Source organism: Choloepus didactylus, chromosome 2, assembly GCF_015220235.1.
Source record: "Choloepus didactylus isolate mChoDid1 chromosome 2, mChoDid1.pri, whole genome shotgun sequence".
Classification (NCBI taxonomy): domain Eukaryota; kingdom Metazoa; phylum Chordata; class Mammalia; order Pilosa; family Megalonychidae; genus Choloepus; species Choloepus didactylus.
This window is the reverse complement of record NC_051308.1, coordinates 140,614,689-140,633,653: the sequence shown is the minus strand read 5'-3', so window position 1 is coordinate 140,633,653 and position 18,965 is coordinate 140,614,689. Positions and strand designations below refer to the sequence as shown.

General features: G+C 33.6%; 1 protein-coding gene across 1 annotated transcript in view; it reads left to right on the top strand.

Moving 5' to 3' along the window:
- Positions 1-18,965, top strand: part of SLC30A7 (solute carrier family 30 member 7) — a 103,518-nt gene that overhangs the window by 49,879 nt on the left and 34,674 nt on the right. The window contains exons 7-8 of the mRNA XM_037826527.1: positions 1,918-1,968; positions 4,876-5,011. Of these exons, the coding sequence (XP_037682455.1) occupies positions 1,918-1,968; positions 4,876-5,011 (187 nt within the window). The remainder of the gene's footprint in view (positions 1-1,917; positions 1,969-4,875; positions 5,012-18,965) is intronic.

The following is an 18,965-nucleotide window of genomic DNA, read 5'->3' as shown; positions in this document are numbered from 1 at the left end:
AGGGAGAGAAGAGTGAGTGGAAAAGAAGAAATAATATGACATCAGGGCATTTTCAAGCAGATAAGTTTTAGAAAAGCTTCTTTTGAATTTTGAGAATCTAGAAACTAAATCCCTTACCTGTATTACTTCTTATTACTTTAAGTGAGGTATTTCACTTGTTCTTACATAAAACCCTGAATAACTCTTACTTAATGGAAACAATGATTGTGTTGCAAAATGTTTAATTTGGCATAATCATGGGATTCTAGAATTAACCTAGAGAGAATTTCAGCTAAATTGTTTATGGTATTCCACATAGACAAAATTAAAAGTCAAAAGAAAGAGCCAATCAGTGTAATTACTTTTTATGGTTTTTCTCCTTCACTAGACTGTGAGTTCCTTGAGCTCAAGGACCTTGTCTTATTGACCTTTCTATTGACAGATTCTTTCATAGTTCCTGACACGTAGAAGCAACTCATTAAATGTTTGTTGAATTTATAAATGCTATTTATATTTGTTTTATAATTCTTAAATACTGGATAAGTTTTCTCCAGCCCTCTCTCCAGTTCTCCCCAACCCCTCTGAAATAAATAGTACTAAAAACCAGAATTTAAATCTTACTTTCTTTTTATGACTGCATGAAGGTAGTATACAAAAATAATTTTAAGTAATTTGCTAGAAGAGGAAAGATACTTTTTTTGTTTAGGTTTTAATAAAAAACTTTACATTTCTATTTTGGTAGACTGGGAACAAATCTTTTAAAAACTTATCAGTTTATTTTTGGAGAATTCAACAGATATTTATAGTAGCCTAATATTGTATTCCAGTAATAATGAAGAAGAAATTGTGAGCAACTAGCCAATCTCTGCCATAAATGTCAAATTTTATATTCAAGAGTACTTTTAGATTTTATATATAGTCCAGATTTATGTTTTCTTACATAACTATTATGACAGTATAGCAGAATATACTTTTAAAAATAATTCTGTCAAAAATGACTATCTAGACCTACTACTGATAGAAATCTGTTTTGGAGACTGCCTGTCCAGTAGCTTGATCAGGAGCTGGATTTGTAGAACAGTTATACTTTGGACTGTCAGCAGAATTTTCAGGATAACTTCCTCCTCACATAGCAGTGCCATATCCAGACTGTCTTATGCTTTTATATGTCTTCTAGCATTGTTACAGTGCCCTATCAAAGTTCTAGAGTTAAGGTTATGTCGGCCTTTGGTGCTGGACCAAGAACCATGACCTCAAGTGGGTGGATGTTAGTCATGATCATGGAGCTTGTTGGTCCTCCTAATGACCTGCTGATCCTTTATCTAGTTTACCTATTTTCTGCTTCATTGTTAAAACTGATTCAGTAATCTTCAAAAAATTTAAGAATAGAAATTACAGTTTTTTTTTCACCTTTTCATCATAAAGGCAAAATGAAAAAATTTTCTTATCTGTTCTGTGTGAAAACAGAGAAAGCACATCCACTTAGAAGGTATTAGAAAGCTGCTTACTGTTTGCAAGTCAAGTTATGCTAGATTCTGTCCTGGCTTCTTTTCTTAGAGTTCTTATAATTGCAAACAGTGGATTTGGTTTTCTCTGTATTTTCTGATTGTAAAATTAGCATAGCAAGCTTATTATTATAAAGTATTTTATGAATATGAGAGCACTTGCCCATTTCTTTCTATTTACTGTGCTTTTTATCAGATTGCTTAATGTAAGTAAGTTTGTAAATATTCCATATCCTTGATGTATTTTCAAATTGCCCATGTTTATCTCCATTAAATTACTATATTAAATTTTAAAAATAATTTTGTAGGTCTGACGTGGCTGTATAGTCATGCATCCTTCATGATACATTTGAATCAAAGTACTCTGAATTGCAAAAATCTGAATCAGGAATTGAAGACATGTTTTAAAATAATTTAACTTAACTCTCTGCAGATGGTACCTCCTTAAAAGAAACAACAGGACCCAGCAGACAGATTTTACAAGGTATGAGAATCAGTTTGTATGTTTTTTTTTTCAGCTATATGAAACTGATTTCATAGTTTTGAGTTGTCTAAAGTTTTCCTTTAAGAAATATACATAACATAGTATTTGTGTTTAAAATTGAAACCTTTCTAGAGATTATTTTATGTATAGTGTTTGGTATATCAGCAGAAATCCTTTTGATTGTTATTTGACTGTTTTCTTAGATTTAAGAAGAGGAACAAAATATTCAGAAACAATACTGGTTAAGTATAAATCATACCTATGCCTATGACTATCATAACAATACAATAATATGGTTGCTTGAGTAAAATTATTAAATAGTAGTGTTTCCAAGAATAATAATTTATGTTGTGCAAAAATTTAGTGCTAAAAATGCAATGCAAAGTGAGACCTCAGTCATTTATATCTGTTGGCATCAACTGATGATACCTAAACATACATGTCATGATAAATACGTTGCAAAGTTTTATAAGCCAGAGAAAATCAATCTTGTTTCTGAACTATGGTAGTTTTTCTTTTGGGATATAAACCGATCTTTGACTCTGAGTTTCTATTTAGACTTTATTATCAAACTTTTATATTCTGCCTTTATTAACTTTTGACTTCAATCTAACTTTGTTAGTAGCCTGTGGTCCAGTTTTGACTGCATCTATTTTTCTCCATTATTTCTTGATATAACTCTTGACTTTGAGTTTTTCCCTGTGAACTCCTCCCTACTGAGGAGTTTTTTTCCAGGAGTTTTAAATATGTCTTCCAGTCACTTGTTTCCATTGGCAAAATATATACAATTGTTTTAGAACAGTATCTCCTGAAATAGCTTATGATCATGCATATTTGATACATTTATATCCAGTGCTATAAATTAGCCTTGATAAAATTTATTTTCAGTTTTGGAAATCATCACAAGTTGATGGGGAGGTAGTTAGGTGACTTCCTAATTATCTTTTATCCAAGCTATTGTGAATATTTGGTTATATTTTCTGAGTATACATCAATTTATGGTAGCTGAAGCAGCCCAGTAGAGAGCTGAAGGATAGAGATAACTGAAGGATAGAGATAACTGCCTGGTATTAAAACTTTCCTGCAAAACAACCAGATAAATACACATGAAAAACTACGAGTGAACTGAACTTTTCAATTGTTTGCTGCATCTAGGTTCTTGGATACCTAGAATAACAGTATGCTACCAAGTCTTTGGAGGCTTTCAACTTTTATTTAAATTAAACATACTAGTTTATATTTCTTTCTTTATTAATATTTCTTCTTAAAGATTTACTAGAAAGTAAGAATTCAGATAGTTAATGATGCTAATAAAGCCAGTTTTCAGGTCAGCAAATAAGGTGTAGCCAGGGACTTTCCAATCTAAGGAAAATCAAGAACAAAGGATTATTGTCTTTTCCATTTAGTGTGTAGAGATATTTTCATTTCTGATTCCACCAAAACACTAATTAAAGAATGTGAAAGTTTAAAAGCATGTATTTCTTAAGAATTTGTAGCTTAAACTTTGATGCGTATTTTTTGTACTATTTTTAAAACTTAAAGTGGTCCCAACACTTAATCTGCTTAATTCATTGTTGTTTGAAATATTCACCCTAGAAAACAGAGTATTTTTTTCTATGAGTAAGCTTCTGAATGATGTTTTTGTTATAGAAAACTTTCTCTTAAGAGTACCATTAGTTTTTTGAGGAATTGTTATAAAACTCAAACTATACAAATAAAAAAGTATATCTTGGTATTGAAGGATGAGTTATATTTAGTATCATATTTGACATAAAATTCTGTTGTAGCAGATGAATTGAAGTATGTTTTCCTAGAGCATATTAAGATTCAATTAGACTTGTTAATAGTCAATTTTTAAATTATTACGAAGAGTTTTTAAGTTTAAGTAAATCTATGTTTCTATACCTGAAATAGTTACAGTTTACCTTTAGTTGTGCAATGCATAATAAAAATATTTCAAAGTAGATACACACTTTCTACACTCTAGCTATTTATTTTCAGATGTGGTAGTTGATGCTATTGAAGAATGCTTTATTTTTAGCGAAGTATAGCTGAAGTCTGAGACAGTGGTTTGCTATACAGTAAATTTTACCTATTAATGATCTAAATGTTGACTAATTGCTATTGTTCACGAGTTTTTTTAAAAAGGATTATATAATTCTTGATATTATTATTGGGTTTTCCAGACAAGTGTCATTTATTAAATGTTAATAGTATACTAGGTTCTTGGGCAGTTAGAATAACAGTTTACTATTCTACCAAATTAATATTTAATTGAATACTTAAAGTTCAAAATATGTTTAATGTCCATTTTTAAATATTCAAATTCCTGATTTTGTTCACATTGAGTATGAGCTTAGTATGTAACTTTAGGTGATAGAATCTTTAGGCTATTTAATAAATATAAAAAGGATTAGTAGAGTTAGGTTCCACAGGAAATTCTAGTCTCACGTGGTAATTATTTGAATCACCAGCAGAGGGCTCTGTGTGTACATATATTTGTAGTTATAAACTTAATGTTTCCCTGACTAATTCTTTTAGCCTAATGCAATTTTCTTCCCCTAACAAAGTAACTTTTGAACTTGTTTAATTGGAGATGAATGTGTACAATCTTTAAAATCAATTCATCTCTCTACTTCATTTACATTATAACAAAATAGCAAGTCTCATTAGGAGCAAATATCATTTACAAGTCAGATATTTTAACTCCTGATTTGACAAAAGAAAGATTATTTCAATTCATAAAGGTACTACTCCATATTAACTGTACTGTGAATCCACATTCTTTCTGATTTTTCAAATTGGAATTTAGTTTTATTAGATATAAAAAAGAATATAGTTTTTTATATTTGTATTTGAAATTGTTCAAAATGTATTATTTTAATTATGATTATGCTTTATTTCTAGGTGTATTTTTACACATTCTAGCAGATACACTTGGGAGTATCGGTGTAATTGCATCTGCCATAATGATGCAAAATTTTGGTCTGATGATAGCAGATCCTATCTGTTCAATTCTTATAGCCATGCTTATAGTTATAAGGTAAGTGTTAGGATGTTATTTTCAAGTATTAAAGAGAGAAATCAGTGATAAATATGCTACTTAAATTACATATGTAACACACAAATTAGTATGTTGGTTTTCTTTTGATCTTTAGCACATTCCTATATACATTATTTCTCTTTTTACCATCCTTTTTTTTTCCCTGTCTGTGGTTGCCATTTATTTCTTGCTTAGAGTTTGATGTTTCTTTTTGGTATTTAGCAATTAAGCTTTTAGGGCCATAATTCAAATCAGTAGTAGTTTTCTTGAATCCAGTGCTTCATGTGTAGAGTAGAACAATGGAAGCATAAAATGTATTAATTATAGTTAGAATCTTAATTCTTTGGGGTTAGTATCTTGCACTATCAAATGCAAAAGAATTTTCAAAACACTTCTGCTAGAGCTATTTTTAATTTATAAAATCACATTATTTTAGAAGTTTGTAAAAATGCTTACTGAAGTGTATTTATTTCTGTCTCCCCATCAAGATTATAAAATTCCTGAGGAAGGATCTGTCTCTTAGTCTTTACCTCTCTATTGCTTACCACAGTGCTAATGTGTGTATAGAGGTGTGTGTGTATATGTGTGTATGTATGTGTGGTTTCTGAATAAATATTTGCTGAATTAGATTACATAGTTATTATTTCTTAAGATTATCTCACCCTGAGATATTTTTATTATTGGTTTAATTTTTATTATAATAGTAAGATAATATGTGATTTTATTTCACATTCTTCAGTTATTTAAAGGTGTACATATATATTTTTTGATTGGTCTGCTTTTTCTTATCCAAATGATTTTACTGTCAGTAAAACTGTTTTTGTAATGATAACAAAGACCTACTAGAGGGCAGACTGTGATGATTTTTATGGTTTATAATTGAATAGAATAGATTTGTTTAATAGATTACGATGAAATTATAGTCCATTAAAATCAGTCATAAATGCAAATTTTAAAGCTTTTTCTTAAAAATAGGCTATACATTTTAAACATGTAGGTAATTCTTTTTAATTTATATTATTTGTATTAGGAAGCAACTTTGCTATGTAAAAGTCTTTCATAAATCTTGGAAAGCCTTTTCTTCATCTTTGGAAATCTGACTGTTCTTCCTTAAAAGTTCAGTTTAAGTGTCATGTAGTCTATGAAACCTAACAATAAATTTAGTAGCTTTTACATATGCTTTCAGGTTTCCTTCTATTCATTTTTATATTACAATTCTTAGTTGCTGCTAAAACTTCTTAAAGTGGGATCTTAATATTCACTTTTCTCTGTCTCCACTGTTACTACTTTAATTCTAGTCACTATTATTTCTTTCTTGGAAGAAATAACCTCCAGGTTGGCATCTGTGTTTCTCTCTAAACTCTTCTCTACACTGTGGCCAAAATGATTTCTCCTTAATGAGGATTATATTACATATAAAAATTATTTTGCCTTGTTAAGTGTCTCTTTGTAACCCTCAGAATAAACTATGAACTCCTTAATGGGGCTTCATGATACTACCTCAGTTTATCTCTTCTGTCTCTCCTTGCCACTTTGCAGTTTATACTCTGTTCTCTGGCTACAGTAAATTAGTTCCCTGAACACGTTTGAGCTTTCTGGATTCTGGGCTTTGCTCATATTTCTTCTGTCCAAAATACCTGCAGCATCTTCTGCTTCTTTCATGAATTTACTTACTATTTTAAAGTAGCCTATTATATTGTCTCTCTCAGGCTTCATGAAGGCAGACTGTAAAGTCAGTACCTAACTCTGCCTGACAAAATGTTGGTATACAGCACATATTTGAATCAAAATTAAATTCATGTTTTTCAACCTCGAAGTGTTACTTTCTCTATTTCCAAAGAAGGAATTCTTATTTAGTTCTGTTGCCATTTAGTTATTTCACAAATATGAACAAATACATAAATACACACAGAAAGAAAAAACTTTTTACTGAAATATAATATACACTTAAAAACTGCACATAATAATATTCAGTAAATATTTATTAAATAGGGTGTTGAAATATTTATCTGGCCAGTGGGTGGTGAAAAAGGGAAGATCCCTGTTGTTTTGATCTTATAGTAGAGAAGAGAAACAGCAGACAGATTGATACATAGATATTCAAATACCAAGTTGTTATTTGTGCTGGGTAGAGAATTAAGATAGGGTGACTGAAGTGCCACCTCAGACTGTGATAAGGGAAGACTTCTGAAGAGGGAGCATTTAGGGAGACATCTGAATGGTCACAAAAAAAGCCTTTCTGAGGAAGAACATTCTAATGTAGGGAATAAGTAATATAAAAACCCTATAGTGAAAACAACCTTGCCACTGAAAGGAGGCCAGTATGACTGAAAGGCATGGGGAGAAAGGGGAGAGTGTTTTGAGATAGAGTTGGAGAAACAGGCTGGGGAAAATTAGCCAGAGTTAGGAGTTTGTATTTTATTCCAAGTGCAGTGGAAAGCCCTAAGGAAGTAATGTTATTTGATCTATATTGTTAAAAATCATTTTGGCTGCTATGTGGGTAATGGATTGTAAGGGGACAAGAATACAAACAGTAAGATCAGCTAGAAGGCTACTACAGTGTGCCAAGTGAGAGGCTGGGTACTAATCTCAAACATAGAAAGACACAGATAAAGTTAGAAAATGTTTTGGGTACATAGAGCAAATGAAATTTGCTTATGGATATGAATCTATGGGTGAGGTGCGAGTGAAAGAGGGGGTGTCAAAGATAATTCCTAGAATTTTACTTGAGCAATTGAGTGAACAAAGGTGTCATTTCTGAAAGAGGGAAGATTGGAGGAAGAGTAATGGTTTTTGGTTTATTTTTGAAGGAGACTGCAGATCAAAAGTTCTGTTTTGGTTGTTACTCGTTTGAGATCTTCCATTAAACATTCATATGGAGATTTCAGATAGGCAGTGGTTGTACAAATATGTACAAATATAGAATTCTCAGGACATTGAGCTAAATATGTAGATTTGAAAATAGTCCACATCTAGATTTAAAGTCATGGTGTGGTGCTTATTTGGCATGAATGCCACCATTCCCACCCTTCCAGTCTCCTGGAAGACATTCCTTATTGTGGTATTCTTTCCTGTGAACCTTACTTAGCTTCATGGTCTCTTTCAATACTGTGCTTCCAAGTAGCCACAACCAATAAACCATAGTTGACTTTTAAGATAAAACCTATTTATCATCTTTTTCTAGGTCCTACTGACCTATTTATACGTTTCTTCAGTAGTTTTTATAAATTTATAGTCTCAGGTTCATATAATTTGATTTCTTTTCATTATTGTTAAGTTCTCATATTTTTATTTGCTCTTTTTTTCTGATAAAGTAATACATACTGATTTATAAAAAAATTCAAACATTACTGAAATGTGTAACTTATCTGTTGAAATGTTCTCATAATCCCACCCCTTAGAGATAACTATAAAACTTTTATGTATCTTAAAATCATTCAATAATTGTTTGAGTTCCTACTCTGTGCCAGCAATAAACAATATAATCAAATACCCTACCCTCATGGAGCTTACATTCTAATGGGGGAGGGCAGTTAATAAAGCAAATGAGCGTACAAGTAATTAATGTAATGTCCGGTGGTGATATGTGCTAGAATCAGGGTAAGTGGATGCTATTTTAGAAAGACTCCTGTGGATGAGGTAACATTTGAGTGGAGACTGAATGGTGAAGGAGTGGGGCAAAGGACTATTCAGAGGAAAGGCATTTCTGGTAGAGGGAATGTCAAGTGTAAACACAGGGCAGGAACTTGCCTGACATGTTTGACAGACAGCAAGAAGGGCAGTGTAGCTGGAGTACCATGAGCAAGGCAGAGACTGATAGATAATGTATCTAGAGTTCAGGGTAGAGGTTGGGGTTTGTATGGTATTTATATGGTATTTAAGCCATGAGATTGGATGAGTTTACCCAGAGAATGAGCAGAGATAGAAAGGAGAAGAGGTCTGAGGACTGAGCATGGGAGGAAGTAGGGAAAATGAGGCAGCACTGGCAAAAGGAGTAAAGTGGAGTGGCCGGTGAGGTGGGAGCAAAGATACGAGCACATGTTGTAAGCTATGTAAAGAAAGTGGTTCAAAAAGGAAGGAGTCAACCCTGTCAAATGCTGCTGTGACCAATAATTGGTAACTTAGACATGAGTGGTTGCAGAAGAGTGATGAGAATGAAAGCCTGATTGAAGTAGCTTCAAGAGAGAATGGGAGGGGAGGAAACGGAGAGAGCAAGTATAGCCAACTCTTTCAAGGCCTTCTGCTGTAAAGGGGGAAAGGGATAATACCTGAAGGGGGTTGTCTGGTCAAGATAGGTTAGTTTTTGTGTTGTTTTGTTTTGTTTTGTTTTGTTTGTTTTGTTTTTTTAGAAAATAGGAACTGTGAAAAAAATTGAAGATCTATGAGAGAGGGAGGATAATTACAGTAGCCCGATCAGAGTAGCTTCAAGAGACTGAGAGGGAGGAAATGGAGATAGCAAGTATCAACTCTTTTAAGGCCTTTTGCTATAAAGCATAACAGTGTCATAGCCTGGCAGCACTGAGGTCCCACTTTGAGGTTTGTGGTCATGAATTTAAAGTGAAAACAACCAGTATAGTTGTATGTTTTTCTCCAGTCTTATTTAGCTGGTTGGTAAAAGGTATGGAATAGACAAGAGAGTTGGATTTAACATCCTAAGGTGAGCTGGTTTTCAGGTAGAGCAAGGACGTGCTATGACTGCTCAGAGAAGAGGCTGAGGATTTAATGAAAATTGCATATTTAAAAGTAGTTATTTTTTTTTAAATTATGGAAATAGTTATGTTGACAAAGAAACCTGGTAAAATAAAGAAAAGAATAAGGGCAAAAATTTCCCATAGTTCCACCAGCCAAGAGAACCAAGTTTTTGTGGTTTTCTTTAGGCTTTTTTCTTTTATTCTGAACTTCTTGTTAATTTCTTAATATTTTTGTAATATGTAGATAAAATTATATTCTGACTTAAATTTTTTTTAACTTTTCTGATTATAAAAGTAATATATGGTCCTTATAGAAAATTTGGAAAATGCTGAAAAGCATGAACAAGTAAAGAAAAATCAGGAGCGCAACACCTAGAGGTTATATTCCCAGTGTTAACAGTATTTCTTTACAGTAACTTTGTTTTGTGTGTGTGTGCTTTTTTTTAACACTATTCAGTTTCTGTGTGTACTGATTGTTAAATTTGGTTAACATCAGCTCATTAGAACAGGCTCTAGATGGAAGATAATACAGTTATTATTTTAAGTCATTAAAATTTTGGGATGCTTTATGAGGGAGCAAAGGTTTAGTTCCATGACAATAAATGACAAGATACAGAGCAACACATAGGAATGATTCATTCTTGTAAAAAGTATATATCTTAAGTATATATTTCTCTTTACACATATGAGAGGAAAAGATATATTGTGTGTGTGTGTATGTGTGTGTGTGTCTGTGTGTGTGTATGTACATATCCCTAAATGTTAATTGGTTCTCTCCGGGTTGTTTAATTTTTAAATTGTACTTTTCTAATTTCTCTAAGCTAGACCAACATTTCTAGCTTATATCTTATAAAAGCAGATAATTTTTTAAATGGAAGACAGTAAAAAAAAAATTAGCCCCTAAGTACAAAATAAAGAAATCCCAGTTCAGTCATTTTTCTGTTAAGAAAACAAACTTAATTTACTTAGATGTCCATATGATGATGAAATATTTGCAAAGAAATCACTGAGATGTTTTCAGTTGGTTAAGAGTTTGCCTGATTAGCCAAGGCTGATTTTAGGAAATAGGTGAAAAATCTTCAAGACCCAACAAGATAGAATATAAAGGAGTAATCTTCCTTACCCTTAATATATATATATATATATATTTAAAATTCCTTAAGCGCAAGAGAACTAATGGCATTCTTTGTATATTTTCTGAGGCTAATGTTGCTCAGTTGAGAGCATGCCATAGAAATCTACATTTATTCCTTCTAAGCTACCCAATGTTCCATTTTCACTTTCCAAGTGAAAGTGATTTCTTAGGAAAAAAAGTTTTTCTCTCAGTGTTTTCTAACACAGGCAGAGGGTGATATTATAATTTTCTGGGTAAAACTGGGTGGCACTGTGATGAATTTTGTTTCCTAATGAAAAACAGGACAGTGAGTATAAGAGTGAAAGTGTAATTTTTTATTTTTCAAAAAATATGTTTCCTATAAGAGATTTCAGAGTTGTTAATCAGTTTTCTACAATTCACCAGATACCCTTTTGTATCCTTTTACCATAATCATTTGTAAATACAGACAAAAAGCTTTGTAACTAAGAGAAAATGTCAATTTGTTATTTGCAAAAAGTTTTAAAATAGTGCCTTTATTTCTCATCATATTGGAGGGAAAAATATCCCAACTTTTAGAGGCAAACTAAATTATATACTTTAGAAATGACAAGTGATTTCCATAGATGTACTAAGTGGAAAGAAAATGCACTAATGAAAAGAAAATTGTCACCTTGAAATTCTGAATCACAGTTGATTGTTATTGTTCATAAGTACAGGATTTGGACCAGATACTGATTTTGATAAAACTTGTTGATTCTGTGGTTGAATAGATCATTTTTATGGCCTATATTAAATATAATGTAGGCATTTTTTTAACATGTAGGAAGCTACCATATTTTCAAATAGTCATATATTTGAGAAATTATGGAGATTTTTTGTTTTTTTCAAAAATGGTTTTGGGTGTTGCCTAACAATTTCCTTTGTGGTTTACCTTTCAAGAGAAGTTGTAATTTATGAGCTATACTTTTGAGGAGTAAGATACAGGTAAACAGTTTGCCAAGATTTTAACTTGCTGCTTGTATATGTATCCAAATTGTAAAATTGAACAAATGAGAACATTATTTCTAAGTAATTGTATTTCTTAATGATATGTAAAACAAAAGATCGTAGTGAGAACATTTATAAATACTGATTAATTTGACAGCCTTTCTCAGTAAACATTCTAGGAAAGACTTCAGCCCTAATGCCCTAATGCATCAACTATACATAACTATTGAGTTCTCACCTATGCAAGTATAAAGGTACTGGTTATGTACTATCCTTGGGGTAATAGAGAAATAGTTATTCACATCATTTTCTGTGTTCTGTGGTTCAGATAAGGAACCTAGTTAAAAGCTGACAGAAAGTTGGAAGAAATGCAGTAAGTGCAGTAATGGCTGTCTATCGCTAGGTCCCTACATTATACAATATAAACCATTTATTTTACATTTTTCACAGAGTTCACATTAGTGGTAGCATTCAGTATCTCTCTTTTTTGTGCCTGGCTTATTTCACTCAGTATTATGTCTTCAAGGTTCATCCATGTTGTCGTATGTTTCATTACCTCATTCCTTCTTACTGCCGCATAGTTATCTATCATGTGTATATACCACATTTTGTTTATCCACTCATCTGTTGAAGGACATTAGGATTGTTTCCGTCTCTTGGCAATTGTGAATAATGCTGCTATGAACATCAGTGAGCAAATATCTGTTCGTGTCACTGCTTTCAGATCTTCTGGATATATACCAAGAAGTGAAATTGCTGGATCAAAGATTAGCTCTATATCTAGTTTTCTAAGGAACCACCAGACTGTTTTCCAGAGTGGCTATCTCATTATACAGTCTCACCAACAGTGAATGAGTTCCAGTTTCTCCACATCCTCTCCAACATTTGTAGTTTCAGGTTTATTTAATGGCAACTAATCTAATTGGTGTAAGATAATATCTCATTGTGGTCTTAATTTACATCTCCCTAATAGCTAATGAAGATGAACATTTTTTTCATGTGTTTTTTTGCCATTTGTATTTCCTGTTCAGAGAAATGTCTTTTCATATCTTTTGCCCATTTTATAATTGGGCTGTTTGTACTGTTGTCATTGAGTTGGAGGATTTCTTTATATATGTAAGATATTAGTCTTTTGTCAGACACATAGCTTCCAAATATCTTTTCCCATTGAGTTGGCTTCCTCTTCACCTTTTTGACAAATTCCTTTGAGGTAAAGATTTTAAGTTTGAGGAGTTCCCATTTATCTATTTTTTCTTTTGTTGCTTGTGCTTTGCTGTAAGGTCTAAGAAGTGACCTCCTAATATAAGGTCTTGAAGATGTTTCCCTATGTTATCTTCTAGGAGTTTTACGGTACTGTCTCTTATAATGAGGCCTTTAATCCATTTTAAGTTAGTTTTTGTGTAGGGTGTGCAGTAGGGGTCTTCTTTTATTCTTTTGGATATGGATATCCAGCTCTCCCAGCCCCATTTTTTGAATAGACTTTTATGTCCCAGTTCATTGGTTTTAAGGGCCTTATCAAAGACTGTAGATCTGGTGGTCTATTTCCAAATTCACAATTCGATTCCATTGAACAATATGTCTGTCTTTGTGCGAGTACCATGTGGTTTTGACCACTGTGGCTTTATGATGAGCCTCAAAGTCAGGGAGTATAAATCCTCTTACTTTGTTTTTCTTTTTTAGAATGTTTTTAGCAATTCAGGGCATCTTTCCCTTCCAAATAAATTTGATAACTAGCTTTTCCAAGTCTGCAAAGTAAGTTGTTGGAATTTTGATTGGCATTGCATTGAATCTGTAGATGAGTTTGGGTAGAATTGACATATTAATGAGATTTACCCTTACTATCCATAAACGGGGGAATATTTTTCCATCTTTTTAGGTCCCCTTCTATTTCTTTTATTAAAGTTACGTAGTTTTCTATGTATAAATCTTTTACATCCTTGGTTAAGTATATTCCTAGGTACTTGATTTTTTTAATTGCTATTGAGAATGGAATCTTTTTCTTGAGTGTCTCTTCAGTTAGGTCATTTCAGTGTATAGGAACATTACTGACTTATGTGCATTAATCTTGTATCCCACTACTTTGCTAAATTTGTTTATTAGCTCAAGTAGCTGTGTTGTCAATTTCTCAGGGTTTTCCAGATATAAGATCATATCATTTGCAAATAATGACAGTTTTACTTCTTCCTTTCCAATTTGTATACCTTTTATTTCTTTGTCTTGCTGTATTGCTCTCACTAGCCCTTCTAGCACAATGTTGAATAACAGTGGTAACAGCAGGCATCCTTGTCTCATTCCTGATCTTAGAGGGAAGGCTTTCAGTCTCTCGCCATTGAGTACTATGCTGGCTGTGGGTTTTTCATATATGCTCTGTCATATTGAGGAAATTTCCTTCAATTCCTACCTTTTGAAGTGTTTTTATCAAGAAAGGATGTTGGATTTTGTCAGATGCTTTTTCAGCATCTATTGAGATGATCATTTGATTTTTCCCGTTTGATTTGTTAATGTGTTGTAATACATTGATTGATTTTCTTATGTTGAACCATACTTGCATGCCTGGAATAAACCCTACTTGGTCATGATGTATGATTTTTTTAATGTGTCTCTGGATTCTATTTGCAAGTATTTTGTTGAGAATTTTTGCATCTATATTCATTAGGGAGATTGGCCTATAGTTTTCCTTTCTTGTAGCATCTTTACCTGGTTTTGGTGTTAGAGTGATGTTAGTTTCATAAAATGTGTTAGGTAGTATTCCATTTTCCTCAGTGTTTTGAAAGAGTTTAAGTAAGATTGGTGTCAGTTGTTTTTGGAAAGTTTGGTAGAATTCCCCTGTGAAGCCATCTGGCCCTGGGCATTTGTGGGAAGCTTTTTGATGACTGATTGGATCTCTCTGCTTGTGATTGGTTGGTTGATGTCTTCTGTTTCTTCTCTGGTCAGTCTAGGTGTTCATGTGTTTCCAGGAAATTGTCCATTTCCTCTACATTATCTAATTTGTTGGTGTGCAGTTTTTCATAGTATTCTCTTATAATTTTTTTAATGTCTTTGGGATCTGCAGTAATGTCACCTCTCTCATTTATTTTTTTGTTTATTTGGGTCTTCTCTCTTTTTGATTTTGTCAGTCTAGCTAGGGGTTTGTCAGTCTTGTTGATCTTCTCCAAGAACCAACTTTTGGTTTTATTTATTCTCTTTATTATTTTTTTGTTCTCGATGTCATTTATTTCTGCTTTAATCCTTGTTATTTCTTTTCTTCTACTTGTTTTAGGATTAGTTTGCTGTTCATTTTCTAACTTCTTCAGCTGTTCCATTGGTATTTTTATTTTAGCTCTTTCTTCCTTTTTAAAGTATGCATTTGGAGCTATAAATTTTCCCCTCAATACCGCTTTTGCTGCATCCCTTTAGTTTTGATATGTTGTGCTCTTGTTTTCATTCGTCTCTATATATTTAGCAATTTCTCTTGCTATTTCTTCTTTAACCCACTGTTTGTTTAGGAGTGTGTTGTTTAACCTCCAGATATTTGTGAATGTTCTAAATCTCTGATGTTTTTTGACTTCTGTTGTATTCCATTGTGATCAGAGAATGTGCTTTGTATAATTTCAATCTTTTTAAATTTACTGAGGCTTGTTTTATGGCCCAGCATTTCATCTATTCTCGAGAAAGTTCTGTAAGCACTAGAGAAGAATGTGTATCCTGGTGATTTGGGATGTAATGTTCTATATATGTCTGTTAAGTCAAATTCATTTATCAGATTGGTTAGGTTTTCAGTTTCCTTATTGGTCCTCTGTCTGGTTGATCTGTCTGTAGGAGAGAGTGATGTATTGAAGTCTCCGACAATTATTGTGTAAACATCTATTGCTTCCTTCAGTTTTTGCCAATGTTTGTCTCATGTACTTTGGTGCACATTGATTGGGTGCATAGACATTTATGAGTGTTATATTCCTCTTGTTGGATTGTCCCTTTTATTAGTATATAGTGACCTTCTTTGTGTCTTATAACATCCTTGCATTTAAAGTCTATTTTATCTGAGATTAATACTGCTACTCCTTCTTTCTTTTCATTGTAGCTTGCATGGAATATTTTTTTCCATCCTTTCACTTTTGATTTCTTTGTGTCTCTGTGTCTAAGATGAGTCTCTTGTAAGCCACATATTGATGGTTCATGTTTTTTAATACATTCTGCCAATCTATATCTTTTAATTGGGGAGTTTAGTCCTTTCACATTTAATGTTATTACTGTGAAGGCGTTTCTTGAATCAGCCATCATATCCTTTGGTTTTTATTTGTGAGATATATTTTTTCCCTCTCTTTCTTTATTTCCTTTAATGTACTCTTAGTAAAACTCTTTAGTTCTGAGCCCTTCTCCATACCTCTCTCTCCTTTTTTTTTTTTTTTTTTTCCTCTGTTGGTAGGGCTCCCTTCACTATCTCTAGTAGGGCAGGTCTCTTGTCAGCAAATTCTCCCAGCATTTGTTTGTCTGTGAAGATTTTAAGCTATCCCTCAAATTTGAAGGAGAGCTTTGCTGGATAAAGAGTTCTTGGTTGGCAATTTTTCTCTTTCAGAATTTTAAATATGTGATACCACTGCCTTTTCGCCTCCATGGTGGCTGCTGAGTAGGCACTACTTAGTTGTATGTTGTTTCCCTTATATGTGGTGAATTGCTTCTCTCTTGCCACTTTCAGAACTTGCTCCTTCTCTTCAGCATTTGACAATCTGATCAGAATATGTCTCAGAGTGGGTTTATTTGCATTTATTCTGTTTGGAGTTTGTTGGGTGTCTATGATTTGCGTATTTATGTCATTTAGAAGGTTTGGGAAGCTTTCCCCAACAATGTCTTTGAATACTCTTCCTAGACCTTTACCCTTCTCTTCCACTTCTGGAACACCAGTGATTCTTATATTTGTGCCCTTCATGTTATCCATCATATCCCTGAGATCCATTTCAAATTTTCCATTTATTATCTCCATTCATTGCTTTGTACTTTCACTCTCCAGAACATTTTCTTTAAGTTCCCTTATCCTTCTTCAAGTTCATCTAATCTGCTGCTATTTGTTTCCAGGATCTTTTAAATTTGATCAACAGTTTCTTTTATTTCCATAAGCTCATCTATTTTTTTATTTACTCTTGCAAATTCTTCTTTCTGCTCTTCTAGGGTCTTCTTTATGTCCTTTATATCCTGATCCATGACCTTGTTGTTTGTGATTATTTCCTTGATTAATTGCCCCAAGTTCTGTGTCTCTTCTAGTTTTTGGATTTGGGTGTTTGGGTTATCCATATCTTCTGGTGTCTTTGATGCTTTAAAATTTTCTCTTGTTTTTGGCCTCTTGGCATTTGCTCATATTGATAGGGTTCTTTTAGGATATGCAGGCTTATTTGAACAATTATCTATAATTTGACAGAGCTGCAGCTTGGTGGAGTGCATTTTCCATTACCTACCAGCAGATGGCACCCCCAAGCCACTTATTACTCTCAAGCCAGTTCTCCCCAACTTCATATGTGCAGCCAGTGGGGGTCTAAACCTTGTGGAGGTCCAGTCAGTGTACCAATTTTCCATGTGCAATTGGGACCGCCAGCCTCGAGGGTGGGTGGTATTCCCTATGCAGTTAGACAGGGAAGACAGCTTTAAGATCCAGAACTCCCAGCCATTCCCAGAATCTTAAAGCTGTTGCATGAGTCCAGCCCTTCAGCTCAGATTCCCCACAGTCTCTCTCTGCCATGGGCCCACAAGTCACTGGGATTGGTTTCGGGCTCTTGGCACTTCCTTGCAGGACCCCGCCTCTAAGCTGTGCACTCTGTGGGCCTCCGTGGATGAAGACTGTGCAGTGTCACAGGCAAGCGAAATCCCCAGCTGAAGCCCTCGGCTGCAGTGCTGCAAAGAGGTGTTACCCAGCCTGCTGAAAAGATGGCTATATGGGGTATGGTAACTTCCCACTTCTGCAGTCCTCCGCCTGCTGCAGCAACCCATTTCTGGCTCTGGGACAATAAGCTGCAGGTGTGCAAAAGGCTATCATCCATGCCAGATACTGAGGTGGGTGTCTGGGGCCTGGAAGGCACTCCCCATCGTGCTCAACTGCGAAACTCTCACTGCCAGATCTGCAGCCACTTTCTGGGTTTTTAAACTAACGCATCTCCAAATGCAACCCAGGTGTCTCCCCATTGTGGTGTGGCTGCCCTTTTCCCAGCAGCCTCAAACACTTAGTCAATTCCGAACGGAGACTCTTGGATTCACCAAGTGCATAGTCTCTGTGGATGTAGCAGACCTTGTCCAACAAGTGGAACCCTGAAACGGCTCATTATTGGTTGTTTAAATGATAGTATTATATGTGGTAGTGTATCGCTGTATACACACATACACATACCAGAGTATGGGAATAGAACGGAGTGTTCATCTTTGTATCATTGTGCCTTGTGTGTAGTAATATTTGCTGAGTTCTGGTGACCTAGATTCTAGAAAATCAGGAGACTTGGGTTATAGTTCTGGCTCTGTTACTTTCAACTTTCTGGACCTTCTTTCCTCAAGTGTGGAGTTTGTTATATCTTCTAATTTTCATGATTGTATGAAAATGATTGTACTTCAATGATTGTACTTCAAGAAGTGTTTATACACGATACCTTTAGCATGTTAGAAGCCCAGGCTAATAATGGAATGTAGGAAATCACAAGGTATAGTCTATTTCTTTAGAAATAGACTGTGCAGTCAGTGAGCTATCAGGACCTGAGAACAAACAGTACTAGAAAGCAGAAACTAACTAGAATTTACAGATTTGAATAGAGGCCACCAGGAGTCATTTAGCTTATGAACTTATAAACTAAATTAGGTTAGAATGTAGGAATCTCATCTTTTCTTTGCTCTATTACGTAGATTAAGCACTTAGATATTTTCACATCTTGGTCAAAAATGAGAAAGTCAGAGGTTACATCTTCTTAAGTGTTAAGATAGAATAATTTTCCTGAGAAATTATTCAAATTGTATCTTTGTGTAAATGGAAAAAGCAAGACTTACCAGTAGGGATGTTTATAGATCAGTATATTAGTGTTCATGTAGCTGTTCATTTAGCTTATGATTTAAATGTTCTTATAATTCATCTGTCTAGTATTGGGGAAAATTAATTTTTAATTTTTAAAATTAATATTAATATTAATATTAAGTATATAAAATTAATATTAAGTAAATAAAAACCTTTTTGTTA